An 18,154-nucleotide genomic window follows, 5' to 3' on the forward strand; every position below is an offset into this window, starting at 1 on the left:
CGCTGAGCAGTGGGGAGGCGTGGTGAGTGAATCCAACCCCCCGAGTACCCCTCTGTTTGGAAAACACAGCACCCCTTTCGAAGGCTGCTTCTGCCAGATAGCAGCTCCTTTAAACACCTGCCAGAGCTTCCCTGACTTGTCTCACAGCGCCTCAACTTCCCCCTTTTCCTTTGGCTTCTCCTCTCTACCGGGCCTGCGGAGGGGGGCAGAATCCAGAGTCCCCTGTGCCCAGCAAATGGGCTCCCAGCCAGCTCTGGGCAGCTCCGGCCGGTCCCCCTCCGCCTGGCTCCCTGAACCCGAATGCTTTGTATTAGATATCCCCACCCCCTGGCCCCATCTATGCTGACGGCCCTGATCCCGGCTCCTGTTTGAACTAGAGGGAATTCTACCCTATCCTCTTCCGGGGAGGGGCACGAGGGCTGGTGCAGGGGCACAGGGGAGGTAGTTTGGGCCATTTCAGTCCGCCCCACCGGTGGCATGGGTATGGGGCTGCCCTAGCTGGCATCTCTGCTGTAACCGACCCAGTCTGCCGCCTCGACGTGCCCCTCCATGCCAACGTAGGAAGAGGGGCTTCTGTGCCAGCTCTGCCCCTGAGAGAGAGGGCGGTGCTTAGGTGTGCCTGCCCCTCCCACGCTATCCACCGGCCTAGCTGGCTCAAGGAGGCCATAGGGCAGCGATGAACCTCGCCCGGGGGGGCGTTGATTGAGCAGGGACTTCATGACTTTATACTAAATAGATTTCCCCCCGCCCCAGGCAGAGGGAGGGGAGGGGAGACTGGCTCCGGTTCCGGGGAAGGGCGCGCTGCCTGCTAGGAAGAGGGGCGGCCAGAGTTGCTAGTGAATTTTGCGTCTGCGCGGCCCATTATCCCGCTGCGTCTCTGCCTCCGGAGGTCGGGGCGCAGGAGCCGGTGCCAGAGCAGGGGAGCCGTGCCATTAGGAGCGAGGCTTGTGGGGAAGGTGTGGAGTTGCTTGGCCTAGGAAAGGATCATTGGGGGTCCGGCTATAGAAGTTACAGCTGAGAGGCAGTCTTACCTTGTGGTTAAAGCACGGGGCTGGGATGCGGGAAACCAGGGTTTAGTTCCCAACTCTGCCACAGGCTACCCTGCATTGGGCAGGTCTCTCTGTACCTCAGTTTCCCCATCTGAGGGAATAACCCTTCCTTTGTTCGTCTTGTTGAGCTAGTTTGTAAGCTGTTTGGTCCAGGGATTGTCTCTCACTTAGCCTCCGTCATGATGGGAGCCCCGCTCTCAGTTGGAACTGCTAGGCAAAGCCATAATAAACTACAGGAACGCTGTCTAGATCTGATGGAGTATTTTCAGCTACAGTTTGTTCCCCAGGGCTTGATGAGATCTCAGACCTTCTTTTAGGGGAGACTGTTTTTCAGCCACTTAGTTAGGAAAGAGCTGAAATTCTGAGTGAGAGGATCATAACAATAGCCCCAGAGCAACTTAATAATAATAACAACGTCTGTCTGTCTGTGTGCCTGGAACATCTTTTAATATCTTCTGGGAAAGAGCTAATTGGGTTCTATTGACTCATGGAGGCAGCTGGTTGTATATAAAAGCTCTTTGGGAAGAGAGGACCGAGGGGGTGGGCTGAGCGGTCTGGAAGGAGGAACTCTCAGATGTAGGTTGTGTTTGTGGCGCATACTGGGATGGGTGCTTGCTCGGACATGATTACAGATCACATATCAGACAGTGATATTGACACGGCAAGTCTGTGTTGTACGGACTGGGATCTGCGTCCTGTGGGAAGGCGTAATAGACAAAGATCCTGTTCAGGCTTTGCCACGGGGTAAGAACGGAGTTGGGTGAGAGAAGAGGTCTTTGCTTTGAACATCTCAGTTTGTCTTAGAGCTGGGGAAAATGTGCTCTAGATTCTCTGTGGAAACGAAGTAAAACACTTTTTTGACTTTTTGTGTGGAATCTTCTTTTTATAGAAAGAAGAACAAAGCAAAACATTTTTCTTTTTCCGTCCCTTGCTCCCTCCCTCCTTGAAATGGTGCAGGTGAAGAGGAGGGATGGGAGGTGGGAAGCTAAATTTATTCTTTTGTTTGGTTTCTGAAAACTTTCTTAGTCGCAATGTTTTTCAGGGGGGAAAAAATGTTTCATCCGGCTTTAATGTATCTGATGCTGCAAAAGACACACGTAGTGACAGATTCTGTGGTGACTTCAGTAAGGGGGTCACACGGGGGCAGGACTGGATCCAGGTTATGTTAACAGTTTTTAAATGTCGGAATCATTTGCCCTTCCATAGAACCAGCCATCTGAGAGCGACCCCTCTTGGCCAGCTTTGTCTCCGTTTTATGGTTGAGGAAGCGATTGACTTAAATCGTCTCAGGTCACACACTGAGTTAGTGGTAGAGCTGGGGACAGATCCCAGGAGTCCTGACTCCCAGCCCTTCCTGCTCTAACCACTAGGTCTACTTCCCTCCCAAATCGAGGAAAAAGAACCTAGACATCCACCTCCTTAATCCCTTGCTCTAACCACTAAACTGTGCTCAAGGAAGCAGTGTCATTAAAGCTGTCTGTTAGGTGGGACTCTGCACACAAGATCACGGGTTAATTAAAATTATGCTGTGACTTCAATTGTACAGTAACGGATCCGAATGCTGGATCAGTCCTTACAAGGCTGACTACTGTGTGTTGGCCCATTAGTGCAGACCACGTGGTATGTACGAAGTCTGTTTCCTACCAACTGAATCCGAACATATTCTGTGGGGCGTATAAGAAAGGTATAAGCAAAGGGAGAAGAGACGCGTCAGAGGGGATCTGAAAACAGATGGGCAGCAGGGTGAGAGAGAGGCGTAGATTATCAGATAATAATCTTCAGTCACTGGGATCGGTACAGAGCTAACGGGGGCAAATCTGGGATTCATTTGTCCTTTTTTTTTTTTTTTAATGTAAAAATCAATAACATGAAATTAAATAGAAGAACAGGAGTACTTGTGGCACCTTAGAGACTAACAAATTTATTAGAGCATAAGCTTTCGTGGACTACAGCCCACTTCTGCTCTAATAAATTTGTTAGTCTCTAAGATGCCACAAGTACTCCTGTTCTTCTTTTTGCGGATACAGACTAACACGGCTGCTACTCTGAAACATGAAATTAAATGACTTTCAGCATATGCATCCCTGAATACCACCCGCTTCAAGGGCTCCGGTAGAATTATGCAGTTTTACAACTTATCAAAGCTGCAAGACCAGGCAATGCTGCCAGGACTCAACCCCTTAGGGAGGGAGTTAATTAAGAAAAGTACTTAAGAGAAAGTGTACATAAATGTACATAAACCCTCCTCCCCTTTCCTATTTGGGTGGAATGCAGGTCTGGCATTCTCTGAGATCTCTTGGCGTGTGTGTGTGTGTGTGTGTTATCCATATGTGTCTAGAAAGACAATCCAAAGTTCTTCGATTCCTTCAGATTCATATCCTCGATCCCTGCGGGGATAAGCTGTTCTTTCTTTGGTTGCTGTCTCAGACAAGTCCAAAGACCACCGCACAAGCGGAAGATATTCACCAGCCTGGGCTATGCAGAAGGCCGGGCTTGTTGGGAGAGTAAGGTGGGAAACTGAGGCATAAGTCCACCCAATTTAGACTTCATAGATTTTTGTCTTTATTTAATACAGTTTCAGACAGAATTATTGTCACTTCTGGTGTCCAAACGCCCATTTTATGCCAGACAATAAACAGATGAGAGAGAGTAAGTAGAGAGCCCAAGTTTTACAGCATTTTGGGACACCAGGGAATTCATGAAGAACATCACCAGCTCTGATCCCTGATCTGGTCCTTCAGTCCCCTTCCTTCAGTTTCTGGCCTTGTGATTCATTGATTTGGGCCTTGTTCACTTAAGTCTTTTCATACATTTTCCTCACTATATCTTTCTCAACCTTCCTCCAATCAGCTTCAAGCATGTTAAGTAACCCATACAGCACGCATGCGGGAGTTTCTATTTGCACCATTTTTGGTATTTAGACAATTTCAGTGTCATTCTGTTGCATGTCATTCTGCTCCGGGGTTTTCCCAGTCAAAAGGGCTTCGGGCCATTACAGGTTGGTGTATTGCTTACTAAAATCATTCGGCACAATATGGTACCTCTGTCCTGTTAGCAATAACATTGTTTTATCCACTTTCATATAAAAGGAGAGGTGGCAGACCCACAGGCAAGGCGTCGCTGGCCCGAGGGAAGTGTTACCCTGATCAACACTCACTCACTGTCCATAATTATAAATAATTAAAATATAATGAACAAAGCTCTCGGTCAGACCATTTAGCAATTCTTCACTTTTCTGAGACACGCATATTGAATGATCAGACCCAGTTTTTATCCAGATGGTGAGAGGGAGTTATGGAAAACATGATGACCCTGTTTATTGGTCGTCTTTAAACATGGGCTTTGAGGGGCTCAGTCACTTAAAGTCCCACCGTGTGTTTGCAAATCCTTACAAAAACCTCTCCCCTGTGCTGCATTTTGAGGCATGACTTAATTTTAAGAACCAGTTGTTCCCCACCAGACTAGATGATCAAATGGCTTCATCAGGCCTAAAAGCATCCCCGCTTTTCTAGAGTTCATCCTTCTGTCGCACCGCTCTGAGAATCGGAAAGCACTTCTCGGGATTCTTGACCTGTGCTGCTGCTAATGTCATATCCACATACTGCGCCCATCACCGTGGCATCTGGTGTCTTAGATCAGTGGTTCTCAAACTAGGGCCGCCGCTTGTGGTGGGCCAGGTTGGTTTGTTTACCTGACGCGACCGCAGGTTCGGCCGATCACAGCTCCCACTGGCCGCGGTTCACCGCTCCAGGCCAATGGGGGCTGTAGGAAGCGGCGCGGGCCGAGGGACGTGCTGGCCGCCCTTCCTGTAGCCCCCATTCGAACTGCAGCCAGTGGGAGCTGCGATCGGCCGAACCTGCGGACGCGGCAGGTCAACAAATTGGCCCTGCCCGCCAGGGGCTTTCCCTGAACCAGCAGCGGCCCTAGTTTGAGAACCACTGCCTTAGATCACATAGGGTGATATTTTAAAAAGCGGGCGCTGATTTTGGCCCTGATGCTACCGGAACTTTAGACACATGCTTAATGTCAGGCACATGAGAATTTGGTCTGAAATCAACGAAAGGCAATTCAATAAAGACAAGTGCAAAGTACTTCACTTAGGAGGGGGCTGGGGGAATCAAATGCAGCCCCACAAAATGGGGAATAACCGGCTAGGGGGTCGTACAGCTGAAAAGGATCTGGGCGTTACAGTGGATCACAAACTGAATAGGAGTCAACGTGTTGCTGTTGTGAAAAACGCTAATACTGTTCTGGGGTTGTTGTAGGTAAGACATGGGAGGTAACGGTCCTGCTCTTCTCGGCGCTGGTGTCCCCTCAGCTGGAGTATCGTGTCCAGTTCTGGGCTCCGCACTGTAGGAAAGATGTGGATAAATTGGAGAGAGGCCAGAGGAGAGCGACAAAAAGGACCAAAGGTTTAGCAAACCTGCCGTAGGAGGGAAGGTTAAAAAAACTGGGCCAGTTTAGTCTTGAGAAAAGAAGACTGGGGGGGGGGGGCCCGCTACGTTTTTTCAAATACATTAAGGGCTGTTACAAAGAGGACGGGGGTCAGCTGTTCTCCATGTCCACTGAAGGCAGGACAAGCCGTAACGGGCGTAATCTGCAGTGAGGAAGATTTAGATGAGATATTAGGACAAACTTCCTAACTCGCAGGGGAGTGAAGCTCTGGAGCAGGCGTCCAAGGGAGGTTGTGGGATCCCCATCGCTGGGGGGGTTTAAGGACAGGTTGGATAAAGCCCTGTCAGGGCTGCAGGGGGCCTGGGCTAAATTATCTCTCAAGAGCCCCTTCCAGTCTGACACTTCTGCAATTCTGTGGTCCCTCCATGACAGCGGAGGGACAATTCGCAAGGTTATGGCAGGGCGTATATCTAACCATTGCAGAATTCAGGGGCTTTCCCTGCCTCGGTCTCTGAGTTACCATTGACCGGGTTTTATGACTTATGAATAAGGCATGCATTTTAACAGTGACGGGAAGGAAGCTTTGGAACAATTTGCCAAGGGTCCTGGTGGATTCTCTAGCACTGACAGTTTTCCTTTTTTTAACCAAGATTGGACAGTTTTCTAAAAGATCTGCTGTAGATCAGACAGGATTAATTCAGTGCTGTTTGCCGGCCGGTGTTATACAGGAGATCAGACTAGATAATTGATTGGGGGCAGGGATAGCTCAGTGGTTTGAGCATTGACCTGCTAAACCCAGGGTTGTGAATTCAATCTTTGAGGGGGCCATTTAGGGATCTGGGGCAAAAATCAGTACTTGGTCCTGCTAGTGAAGGCAGGGGGCTGGACTCAAGGACCTTTCAGGATCCCTTCCCGTTCTATGAGATAGGTATAGCTCCATATATTATCACACTGGTCCATTCTCTCCTTGAAATCTACAAATATCTGATTTTCTGAGATGCAGGGTTCTCCCAGGCACAGCCCCCACTGTGTAGCTTTTAACACTCCACAAACACACAACTGGGCATGCAGTTTGTTTTCCAGAGCGTTGCTCCCACAGATCTACCTCCAGAAAAGGCCGATTTGCGAAACCTCGCAGCAGCTCCCGCTGTGACCCTCACAACCGGATTTTCAACAGCGCTCAGGACCCAACACCCTGAGTTGCTTGGAAAGACTAGCTCAAGGTTTTGCAAGTCTGGCATCCAGCAGTGGACGCACATCAAACCTTTCTAGAATGTGTTGGCTGCAATTGACTAAGACGGGAGTGTTTTTAAAAAAAAAAAAAATCGTGTCACTTCTCGTTGTTTTTAAGTCCATTTCTGTTAGCAACGTTTGCAATTTGATTGCAAGTTTTGCAATATTTGGGGGTTTTAATCCTCGAAGACCCAGCTCCAGGTGTCCCAAGGTTAGGCGAGAACTTGAGGGGGTGCTGGAGGGGATACCTGCAGCTTCACTGTCGAGGTGGGGGCAGTGTCGTGCTCCCTATCCTGGTGGCAGGGAGGCTGGTGCAGGCCCAAGATACAGTGCCAGCCTGTCAGTCGGCGCCTCCCTGCAGGCCTCTCCCCCTCCCCAGGGCAGGGAGCTGGGGCCTGACCCTGTCACCCATCCCGGCTGAGTGTGAAGCCCCGCAGCGGGGCAGGTGGTCTGGCCGAGAGGCGCTTGGTGGCTTTGCTTACCTGGCGGGCAAGGCCAGGGTGGGTAGGATCCAGTGAATGTAGGGGAGGGACCAATCGGGGTGTGGAGATTGTTCTTTCTGAACTGCAGTGTCTGCGCTGCAAAAATCCTGGATATTTATTTCCTCTTATTTGAAAAATCCGCCTGGACAGAGGATCGAAAAAGATGCATCATGTCGGGGGAAATCCCGGACGTATGGTAACCCTAATACAGTTCTACTGGTGCAAGTCCTCGTGTGGATGCAGTTATACCAAGCTAGAATTGCCTTTTATCACTATAGATAATTCCCCTCCCTGGATGGAGGCAGTGTGGCCTGGGGCGGGTGGAGTACTCCAGAGACCCGGGTTCTAGTCCCGGGTCGGCTCCTAGCCTGCTGGGTGACCTTGGGCAAGTCAGTGCCCCTCTGTGCCTCAGTTTCCCTATCTGTAAAATGGGGATAATAATCCTGCCCTGCTTTGCAAAGAGCTTTGAGATCTGCCGTAGAAGAGCTAGGGAATATTGTTATACCCTATTTCTATGACCACACGACAGCTGTTGTACCTCTCTGACTATGCCGGGGTAGCTAAAATGGGTCAACTTTTGTCTTTAGACAAAGCATGCACGATCTCCTGATTTTTAGGGCCCAACTCATGATTTTGAATGCTTGGGCTGGTAACGCTGAGCGTGTTTTAAATCCTTCCTCTACCGTTTGCCTCGGTTGGGGCGGTTTTATCAGAGCCAGTCTACGCTACAAAACCGAAGTCGACTTCAGTTACGGCGACGTCCGGCCACCGCAGTTATTAAATCGCTTCCGCTCGCCCACACGACACTCTCTGTCTTGCACGGATTGAACTGTCAGCGTGGGGCATTGTGGGATGGCTTCTGAAAGGCAGCAACAGTCGATGTAGTGTCCGCATAGACCAGAGGTGGGCAAACTACGGCCCGCAGGCTACATCCGGCCCACAGGACCGTCCTGCCCGGCCCTTGAGCTCCCGGCCAGGGAGGCTAGCCCCCCGCCCCTCCCCTGCTGTCCCGCCTCCCCTGCAGCCACGCCGCCATGCGGGCAGCGGTCTGGGCAGCGGAGTGACGTGCTCCTGCCAAGCAGAGCGGCAGCGTGTCTACGTCCGGCCGGGCGGCGCAGCTGCCAGACATGCTGCTCTGAGCGGCATGGTAAAGGGGCTGGGGGGCTGGATAAGGGGCGGAGGGTTCCAGGGGGCAGTCAGGGGACAGGGAGCAGGTGGTGGTTGGATAGGGTGGAGGTTCTGCCGGGGAGGGGGGGCGGTCAGGGGATGGGGAACGGGGGGGTTGGATAAGCAAGGGAGTCCCGGGGGGCCTGTCAGGGGGTGGGGGTGTGGATAGGGGTCAGGAGACGGGGAACAGGGCAGGTTGAATAGGCGTGGGGTCCCGGCGGGCTTGTCAGGGGCTGGGGGTGTGGATAGGGGTCGGGGCAGTCAGGGGACTGGGAGCAGGGGGGTTGGATAGGGGTGGGTTCCCGGGGGGGTAGTTGTGGGCAGGGGGTCCTGGGAGGGAGCGGTTAGGGGACAAGGAGTAGGAGGGGTTGCATGGGCTGGAGGTTCTGAGGGGGCAGTCAGGGGGTGGCCCTCCATACAGTTTTGCAACCCCAATGTGGCCCTCGGGCCAAAAATTTTGCCCACCCCGGCATAGACACTGCATTGCGGACGTCGACCTAAGCACTGCGCCTCTCGCAGAGGTGGTGTTAAGGCCGTGTATGGGCAGGTTAAATCAGTGGGAGCGACATTTCAGTCTAGACGCTTACAGAGTTCGGTTGACGTAAGCTGCCTTGCATTGACCTAACTCTAGAGTGTAGACCAAGCCTTAGACTGGGCCTGCAATGGCTGAAAAGGGAAATTTCCTGTTTCTACTGTACCGTTAAAGGGGAAAACCCTATTCTTATGAACATGGGGGCAGATTGTCAAAGGTCTTTAGACCCCTAAAGACACAGATAGACACCTGGGGGGGGGGGTTCAGAAGTGCCCATGAGAGTTAGGTACTTAGGTGCTTTTGACAATTGTGTTAGGGGCCTGCCAGCATCTTTAGGTACCTAAATAATATTGACTAAAAGGTGCAGCCAGTTGTCTGCCTATACTCGTGTAGGGTGGATTGATTTAAATCATCAGGTGGAACGCTGCATTTAAATCCTCGATTTAATCATCTCATCCATCGTACTTCCTTTATTTTCTAAACAAAGGGACATTCTCATTGCTTGCTAGAACCATTTTGAAACATGTTGATTTACAAGGAAATAGGGCCTTTACGCTAGATTTGGTATATCTTTTTGCTACCTAGGAGGGAACACTATACCTATATGTATTTATTTAAGCAATGATATAGCTTAGTATTTTCAGGTTCTGATTAGTTGTACAGTTTTAGTATACTGGAAAATGGTGAATGATATTGCTTATTTGCTAGATAATTAATATATATTATTATTATTTTTGGCTCATGATTTGTCAAACTGCATTAGGATGGTACCTGGAATGAAATTAAACACATGCAACAGCATATCAAATGTATTTTTATTAAATGAAACAAGACCGTAATACAGTACATGTCGTATTGTGCCATAGTTATAAAGCTTGACCTCAGAAGTTAACTGTTTTTCCCCTTGATTCTTTCTTTATATGGAAAAGCAGCCTTTAACTCGGTAATTTTGATAGTCTTATGGATTCAGCATTTGTTTTTTATTTAAATGTCTGAAGAGATTATAAATTTAGGCCTTAACATATATTTTGCATTCAATTCAGATTTCGTTTTGAACAAGCTTTTTTTAAAAAAAAGAAAAACTTGTTCTAATTGAAATTAATAAAAATCAAATTATTTTTATTTTTTCAAAAAAAAATCTTTTTTTTTTTTAAATCCACCCTGCACTCGAGGTTTGTTCTTATTTGGTCAAGAGTCCAAATAAACACACTTGGCTTGATTTATGGGCTAAGGACAAAGTAGTACAATACGAAAAGAAGTGTGCTTCAAAGACTACTGCCTTTTAGCCAGTAATATTTACGGTCTGATTTTACAAGTTACAAAACTCTGTACTACGGTGACCAGACAGCAAGTGTGAAAAATCGGGACAGGGGGTGGGGGGGTAATAGGAGCCTATATAAGAAAAAGACCCCAAAATCGGGACGGTCCCTATAAAATCAGGACATCTGATCACCCTACTCTGTACCCATCGCTAAAATCCAACCCACCAGTTTGTACCAGTTCCGTAACTTGGTTCTCTTCTGCCCTTCGCTTATTTCTGGTTTGGATACTACCTTGCAAAAGAGTTGGGCGTCGAGGTAAATCCTACCCCGTGCTGGGACACATGGTTCATGTGTCTTGGCTTTGACAGGCATCCTATTTTTAAATCCAAACCTCGCCTCAGCTTTGCAGCATATGACGGGATACGTTACATGGGTGAACAGAATTGTGCGGAGAGCATAATATGTAACTTCCCAATACTTACATGCTATATTAGTAGGAGCGTTGCCAGCAGATCGAGGGAAGTGATTATTCCCCTCTATTCGGCACTGGTGAGGCCACACCTGGAGTATTGCGTCCAGTTTTGGTCCCCCCACTACAGAAGGGATGTGGACAAATTGGAGAGAGTCCAGCGGAGGGCAATGAAAATGATTAGGGGGCTGGGGCACATGACTTACGAGGAGAGGCTGAGGGAACTGGGATTGTTTAGTCTGCAGAAGAGAAGAATGAGGGGGGATTTGATAGCAGCCTTCAACTACCTGAAGGGGGGTTCCAAAGAGGATGGAGCTCGGCTGTTCTCAGTGGTGGCAGATGACAGAACAAGGAGCAATGGTCTCAAGTTGCAGTGGGGGAGGTCTAGGTTGGATATTAGGAAACACTATTTCACTAGGAGGGTGGTGAAGCACTGGAATGGGTTCCCTAGGGAGGTGGTGGAATCTCCTTCCTTAGAGGTTTTTAAGGCCCGGCTTGACAAAGCCCTGGCTGGGATGATTTACTTGGGTTTGGTCCTGCTTTGAGCAGGGGGTTGGACTAGTTACCTCCTGAGGTCCCTTCCAACCCTGATATTCTATGATTCTCTGTATAATGTATATTAATACCGTGTGCATAATACCCATGAACATGATGTATACTATGCCTAATATATATATGGCTAACAATACCCTTGATGCTCTAGCCAGTCATCTGTTTTGCCATGAAGTTTTGTGAATGCTTTCTTGGGGGGGGCGGGGGGCTAGCAGACTTTGAGTCGAAGGCAGCTCCTTAAGAGGAATTAAATTCTGCAGCCCCCATCCACAGATCTGATTGAATGAAATGTTTTCTTGACAGGGTATAGGGAGTTGGGTGAAATTGGTGTGGGTTGGTTGGTTGGTTTGTAAAATTGTCCATTTTTGGTGACTTTTTCCACAGGACAATTCTAAGGAAGTATTTTCAAAAATGTTGACTCTTCCCTTCCCCACCCGCCCCCCCCACCCCGCCGTTTCAGGGTTGAACTGTTTCATTGTGAGGAAATTTGATTCCCCCCGCATCCCGAACGAAATATCGGAATTTCCCGTGGGATGGAAGTACCCTTGTCCAGACAGCTCTGAGTATACGTCGTCTTTTTCCCCTGGCCCAGATCGGCCAGGGGAATGTTTTTGTGGAGCAGGGGACCTGGGATTTGGGGGGGGGCGAGTTGTCCACCCTATTGGAGATGTTGCCAGCTTGATTTTTCTAAGCTGACGAGTTCTGGCAGCTCCGGTCTGGTTTGAGACACTGGGACGCAGGCCGGCCGGATGCTGAGCAGAGAGGAGATGTGCGCTCTAGATCCGCACAGGGATTCGGGGCTGAGTTAGCAGTCAGGCCAGAGAGAGCGGCCCTGGTTGGAAGGAGCTCCCTTTAAACATCTGCATTGTTCTCCTTTGCCATCCCTGTGCCAGTATGCCCAGCCCGTCTTGCTGACCATCTTTCGCTGATTGTTTCCTCATGTGCTGTTCTCTGCGTCTCCCCAGCTGTCGTCTCCTGTCTTATACTTCGATTGGAAGCTCTCTGGGGCAGGGACCATCCTGTTTGTTTGCTGTTTGTACAGCACCTGGCACAATGGGGGCCGGGTTCATGATTGGGGTCCCTAGATGTTACCATAAGATATTTTTATTGCTCTTAGGTGAATTACGGTAGCACCTAGGCATTCAAGGATGGACCAGGATCCCCATGGTTCAAGCACTACTGTAATACACCTAATAGCAATAAAAATGTACAGCTCCTAGAACCATAGGGCCCTGCTCCATCACTGGGGCACCTCGGCACTACCACAGTCCATGTGATTATTTTAATGGAAGCTGGGTACGTAATTCCCCGAGTCTGCTTGATTCAGCCAAGGTCACACAGCGAGCTGGGAGGAGAACGCAGCAGTCCTGGCTTCAACCACTGGATACCACAGCTGGTTCCAGCCTCCCTGCTCGGTCTTGATTTCCCCTTTTAACCGGGCGAACAGGGGCCACGGGCCGTGACCTCACGATGCCGCCCACATATCGCCTCCTGATGGTCAGGATTTATTCAGGCCCTCTTGCCGCGGCTGCGTAATCTCGTCACCCCCCCCCATCACTGACGCTGTTTCTCTCTCTCTCTCGCAGTAAGAAATCGGAGCCGATCTTCTCCCGGGCCCCTGCTGGGTACCCCAAAGAAGGCCCCTATCGCCCTATTTATATTATCCCGGACCAGACGGAGCCCTGCATCTTTGCCACCGAGGTAATGAAGATACGCGGTGCGCTTGCGACCCCCCCTCTCCCTCCCCCCGCTCGTTCCTCGCCACCCCTGCCGATCCCTAACCCAGCCAGCCCTGACGCGTGTGCTTCCCGCCGCCCCAGCCCCACCCCGAGCCGCATGCCTGCTCCTCTGGGGAGGTGGGGGTAACATGCATGACCCCAAGGTGCATGAGGCTAAGACCAGGGTGTGTATGCGGGGGTGGGGGAGGGGCAGGGGGGTGATTGCAATGGGGAGGAACTGCCAGCAGTGTCTACCCCTGGGGGAGGCAGGGGGCTGTGGAAGCAGCTTCAGAGCGGCTGCATTGCATGCTGGCAGCAGCGCCCCCCGCGGGCGGCCGCGTATAAGCTCATCGCTTTCCTTTCCAGGTGTTTTTCGGGCCGAACGCAAAGCCGGCTGCTTTTGCTGAATCCCGTGGTACCTGGGGTGTTATACCCCCTTAATGCCCCCGGGGGGCACTGTGGGGCGTGAGCGCTCACCTGGAACAGGTGCAGTACTGGAGTTAGGGTAGCTGGGGTGGTATATCCCCTACGGCCCCAAGGGGGCGCTGTGGGGAATGAGCCCTGGCCTGGAGCAGGTGCAATAATGGGACTATGGCATCCGGGGCCTTATACTCTGGTAATGCCCAAGGGGGCGCCGTGGGGAGCAAGCGCAGTAGTGGAGCTATTGTAGCTGAGGGCGTTATATCCTCATATGGCCCTGTGGGGAGTGAGCGCTCGTCAGCACCAATCTAGCCCTTAAAACACCCGTGTGTGTGCATGTGCGGGAGGGGAGAGATGGAACCACTCCGACTGATGGCAGAGTTACCATGGGGGATGCCACGCCATGCAAATGGGGGGCAGGGCGGGGAGGGGGGGGTCGACGTGGGCTCTGGGGCGCAGTGTGTTCCCCCGATTGCAGAGTGGCCCCTGGTTTTGCAGCACTGGGTGACGGGCGCAGCGTGAGTACGTGTAGGGGCTGCTGATAAGAAAATGGGGACCGTGCTGGGGGGGGTGGGAGTCGCACCCGATTCGCTGGCTCCGTCCTTAACACATAAAAACGCCCCCTGGCGCCGGCGCTGCCGTCCGCTCCGGCATGGGTTAGGTGGTGCTGAGCTGTCCGGGAGCTGGCTGCAGAGCGAGAGGGAGAAACCCAGTGAGAACGAGGGGCTCTCCTCCCTTCCCCTTTGCGGAGAGGCAGCTTTGTTGATCAGCTGCTGGGGTCAGTTCGGAGAGGACCAAATTCTTACAGGCTGCCCTGAGGGATCTTTGATGCTTCCCGGGGTCCCCAGGGCTGCGTGGCAGCTCGCTTCCACCTCCCCTTCGCGTCGGGAAGCTTTGTCTGTACTTGCTGGGGGGTCACCGGCCACCCCCTGTTTAGCCCGCTCAGGTTGGCGCCAGGCAAACGCCTGCCCCCAGGCTTCCCCGTGGCAGGCGCAGGCCCTGATCCGCTGGCCCCCTCGCAGAATTCACAGGTCGGCTGGTCTCAAAGAAACAGCGCCCAGCTTCACCTCCCATCACTGCTTCCCTTCCAGCCCTTGGAGATTTGCAGGGCGGGTGTAGCCATGTTGGTCTCAGGCTATTAGAGCGACGTCTTGATTGGCCCAGCGTCTGTTGGAGAAAGAGACCAGCCCTTAGATATGTTTGTAGTGAAATCAAGAATCCGTTTACTTAGCAGATGCCGGTAGAGCAGAAGTCTTGGAAACAACTGGTTACGGGTAAAATAAAACCTTAACCCGCCTGCTCGCCTGAACGACCCAGATCCAGTCTCATCTAACAGACTTGGAGTGAGCTAAACTTCTCCCGGCTGGGCTGGCCCTGATCCCTTTTTAATGAAACCGGACGCACCTGTAGCTACGTAAATATCATCCTTCTGTACCTCTCGCGCCGGTTAGGACGACCAACGCGTTACCGCTCTGGTAGAGACCTTCCTTTGCCACCTCTTCGGTTGACTTCAGACTCAGCGCGTCCCTGTAAACCCCTCTGCCGGTTGGAGTCTCGGTTCATTCTGTAGGCAGGCTCGGTGCGGCGTTGGGGATTATGGCGCCGGAGCCGGGCTGGGCGGGTTTGCGGTAGGTGCAGCTGCAGAGCCGTGGTAGCTGGGGGTATAATACATCTGCAGTGCTTCCTGGGAGTAATCTGCACCGATTATTAGCTTTTGGCGGGGCTGGGGTGGGGCATGGCCCATAGCCGGAGGTGTCCTTGCTGGGGCACTCAGCCCCAGGCTGCACGGAAAGGGCTCTGGGGTTCCTCCCCTCAAACTGAGGGACAGGGGTTCTACTGATCTCGCCCGGGGCCCAGTGTGGGAAGCACCTCCCTGACTTCCAGCAGCGACGCTCCCTGGTGGATGTGAGCCTAACCTGGGCTTCTCTTAGCATCTCCTCCACTCAGATCCAGCTGGGAGCTGGGTTGCACTGGAGGGGAATCAGCAAGGAGCCCAGGGCACTCGAGGCAAAGAGTCCAGCAGGGCAGCGAGGGGCGATCGCGGCCCTAATTCCTTCGCTGAGGCCGGCCCAGGCTGCTCGCTGCCGGGAGAGTTCAACCAACCAGCCTCCAGGAGCCTGGGGAAGCCCAGGGAGCATGGCGGGAAGGGCCCTGATTCTGACGAGGCTGCACTTGATTTACCCCAGCTGTAAGGGAGTGGATCTAGCGCCGGATGCAGCTGATGTCAGCGGCACAGGATTGGGCCCTTACTGAGGTCAGAATCGCTCTCGGGTTACCCCCTCCCCCCCATCACCTCCCAATCCCTTTGTCCAGCTGTCCTGCAGGGCCTGATACCAACCTCGGTGCAGGCTGTTAGGAGCCAGGGCACAAGCCCTGTACTGATTGTGATTCTATCCTTCAGTCTCACCAACCAACTATCAAGTGTAAATTCCTCAGGCACTGTAACGGCCTTGATATGGAGCCACAGACAGTCCCCGTGGGTTCTCTGGTCTCTCTCGCCCTACAGGTGCACCTACCTGTGTGATAGATGGCCCATGACACTAAAAATCCCAGCAAAATTCAGGTTACTCCCAGTCTCCAAGGACCAGTCACTTACCCCAGATCAATTGCACTTTAGATCTTGCACCAAAGACAATGCTCATGGTTTATTACAGGACTGGCTAGCTCGAGATTTATTACATGGGACAAGGAAACGAGCGAGTTCTTTACAAGGTTAAAGCAGGTGAACACACACACACACACACACACACACACACACACACACACACACACGCAAGTGAGTTCCAATTTTAAATTTCAAAAAGTAATAGCAGCTCCTATAATAAGCAAGCTCTGTGTGTCCTTTGGAGCTAACTTAGGCTGGGGATCTCTTGCTTATGCCTAGTAATCCTTGTGCCCCAGAGTCCAAGCCACATGAAGATCCGATTCCTTCTGATTCGGGGGTTTTTAATCCCTTCCCCGCTTCTGCTCTGCGCTGCAGACTCAGCTGATGGGAGGAATCCACTTGCAAGTCTACTCTCCTCCCTTCTTAATGAAGATCATAGAATCGTAGAATATCAGGGTTGGAAGGGACCTCAAGAGGTCATCTAGTCCAACCCCCTGCTCAAAGCAGGACCAATTCCCAACTAAATCATCCCAACCAGGGCTTTGTCAAGCCGGGCCTTAAAAACCTCCAAGGAAGGAGACTCCACCACCTCCCTAGGTAACGCATTCCAGTGCTTCACCATCCTCCTAATGAAATAGTGTTTCCTAATATCCAACCTAGACCTCCCCCACTGCAACTTGAGACCATTGCTCCTTGTTCTGTCATCTGCCACCACTGAGAACAGCCGAGCTCCATCCTCTTTGGAACCCCCCTTCAGGTAGTTGAAGGCTGCTATCAAATCCCCCCTCATTCTTCTCTTCTGGAGACTAAACAATCCCAGTTCCCTCAGCTGGGATTGTTGAAACAACAAAATCTTTTGTCCTCTTTAACCTTTCACAATAGTTCATCTGGTGTGGCTGGGTGTTCCTTGTTGAGCAGGACATAACGCCTTCAGCTGGAGATCAGCATTTCACAATGGTTAATGTCTCATTCCTCTCTGGTGATTTACAGAGGCTTATAATGCGAATGCTCAGATATTCCCTTACCACGGGGGATACAGATGTTATAAGTGAGATGAATGCCGGCAGCAACTCACGAGCATTCCCTACAGTCTAAACACATTCTTATCCTCCTAATGCCTGTTTTAACGATACTAACACACAGGTGAGCCAGGCTGGTCCCAGCCATGTATTTGTCAGTGAAGGCATGAGTTGGCCCTGAGTCTGCCAGCATGCCACCCCCCAATGCAAACACTCGCTGACACTTCTGAATACTCTTTAGCGTCCCTCTGTTCTTGACAAGGCATCGGCCACAACATTTTCTTTTCCCTTAATACAGATTTTTTTTCCATGTCTTACTCCTGCAAAGCTCGGCTCCAGCCTAGTAGATTGGGATTGGTCCCTTTGGCTTGGTCGCAACGATATTAGCAGGGAGCGGTCTATCAAAATCTTAAATTTTCTATTCGACGGTTAAGGCTTAAGTTGCTTAATCGTCCAAATGATGGCTTAACCTTCCCTCTCCAGGACAGTTCTGTTCAGTGGGGGGGTCAGTTTTTTACAGGCCTCAGTCCCTATCACCTGATCGGGCTTCCCCCTTTTTTGTAAGCTCTATTATGGGGCCACAGTGTCACTAAAGCCCTTTCCAGTCCGCTGATAATGATGATCCGCTCCTTGGTTGCGGGGCAGGCCAATTCTGAATGCTTCTACTTTTAAAGGGTCAGGGCGAATAAAGCGGCTGCTCGCCCTGTATCCTCCGTGACGTACCCTGCAGCCTCCCATCTTGCATGTGGACCCTTTGCCAGGGAGGCTGGCTTCTCTAAGCCTCTGCACTACAATTCCCCCATGGCTCAGGTGGTCTTGCCAGGAACCACTAAAAATAGCCAAGTTTTCTACATCAGCCCTGGTGAAGGTCTGCAAACCTGGCAACATCTCACTGATGAGCCTCTGAAAGGGAGCCCCTGCACTGATTAACCCAATGGGCATAACCATAAACTCCTACAGGCCAGAGTTCAGACTTCTCCTAGGCCACAGCGTCCAAGGGAATTTGCCAATAGCCACGAGTCAATGCCAGAGTGCTTATGAATTTTGCACCCTCCTCCAGCAGGTCCCCTCTCCGGGGTGTGGCGTCAGGGTCAGGTTGGGTGAAGGGCATCCACCCTTCTAAAATCTACACACCATCTCCTGGTTTTATCCCTTTTAGGTACCGTCACAATAGGAGACGCCCCCATCCCTCCCGGATCTAGCCTGCGTTCCACTTCCTCCCAGAGCTGTTCCTTTGGCGCAGTAGGGGCA

General features: G+C 51.4%; 1 protein-coding gene across 1 annotated transcript in view; it reads left to right on the forward strand.

Annotated features, from left to right (window-relative positions):
- DLL3 (delta like canonical Notch ligand 3) overlaps nt 1-18,154 on the forward strand; it is a 272,902-nt gene that overhangs the window by 122,181 nt on the left and 132,567 nt on the right. Inside the window, 1 exon segment of the mRNA XM_065571764.1 lies at nt 12,728-12,842. Within this exon segment, the coding sequence (XP_065427836.1) occupies nt 12,728-12,842 (115 nt within the window).

Source organism: Chrysemys picta, chromosome 17 (genome assembly GCF_011386835.1).
Source record: "Chrysemys picta bellii isolate R12L10 chromosome 17, ASM1138683v2, whole genome shotgun sequence".
NCBI classification, from domain to species: domain Eukaryota; kingdom Metazoa; phylum Chordata; order Testudines; family Emydidae; genus Chrysemys; species Chrysemys picta.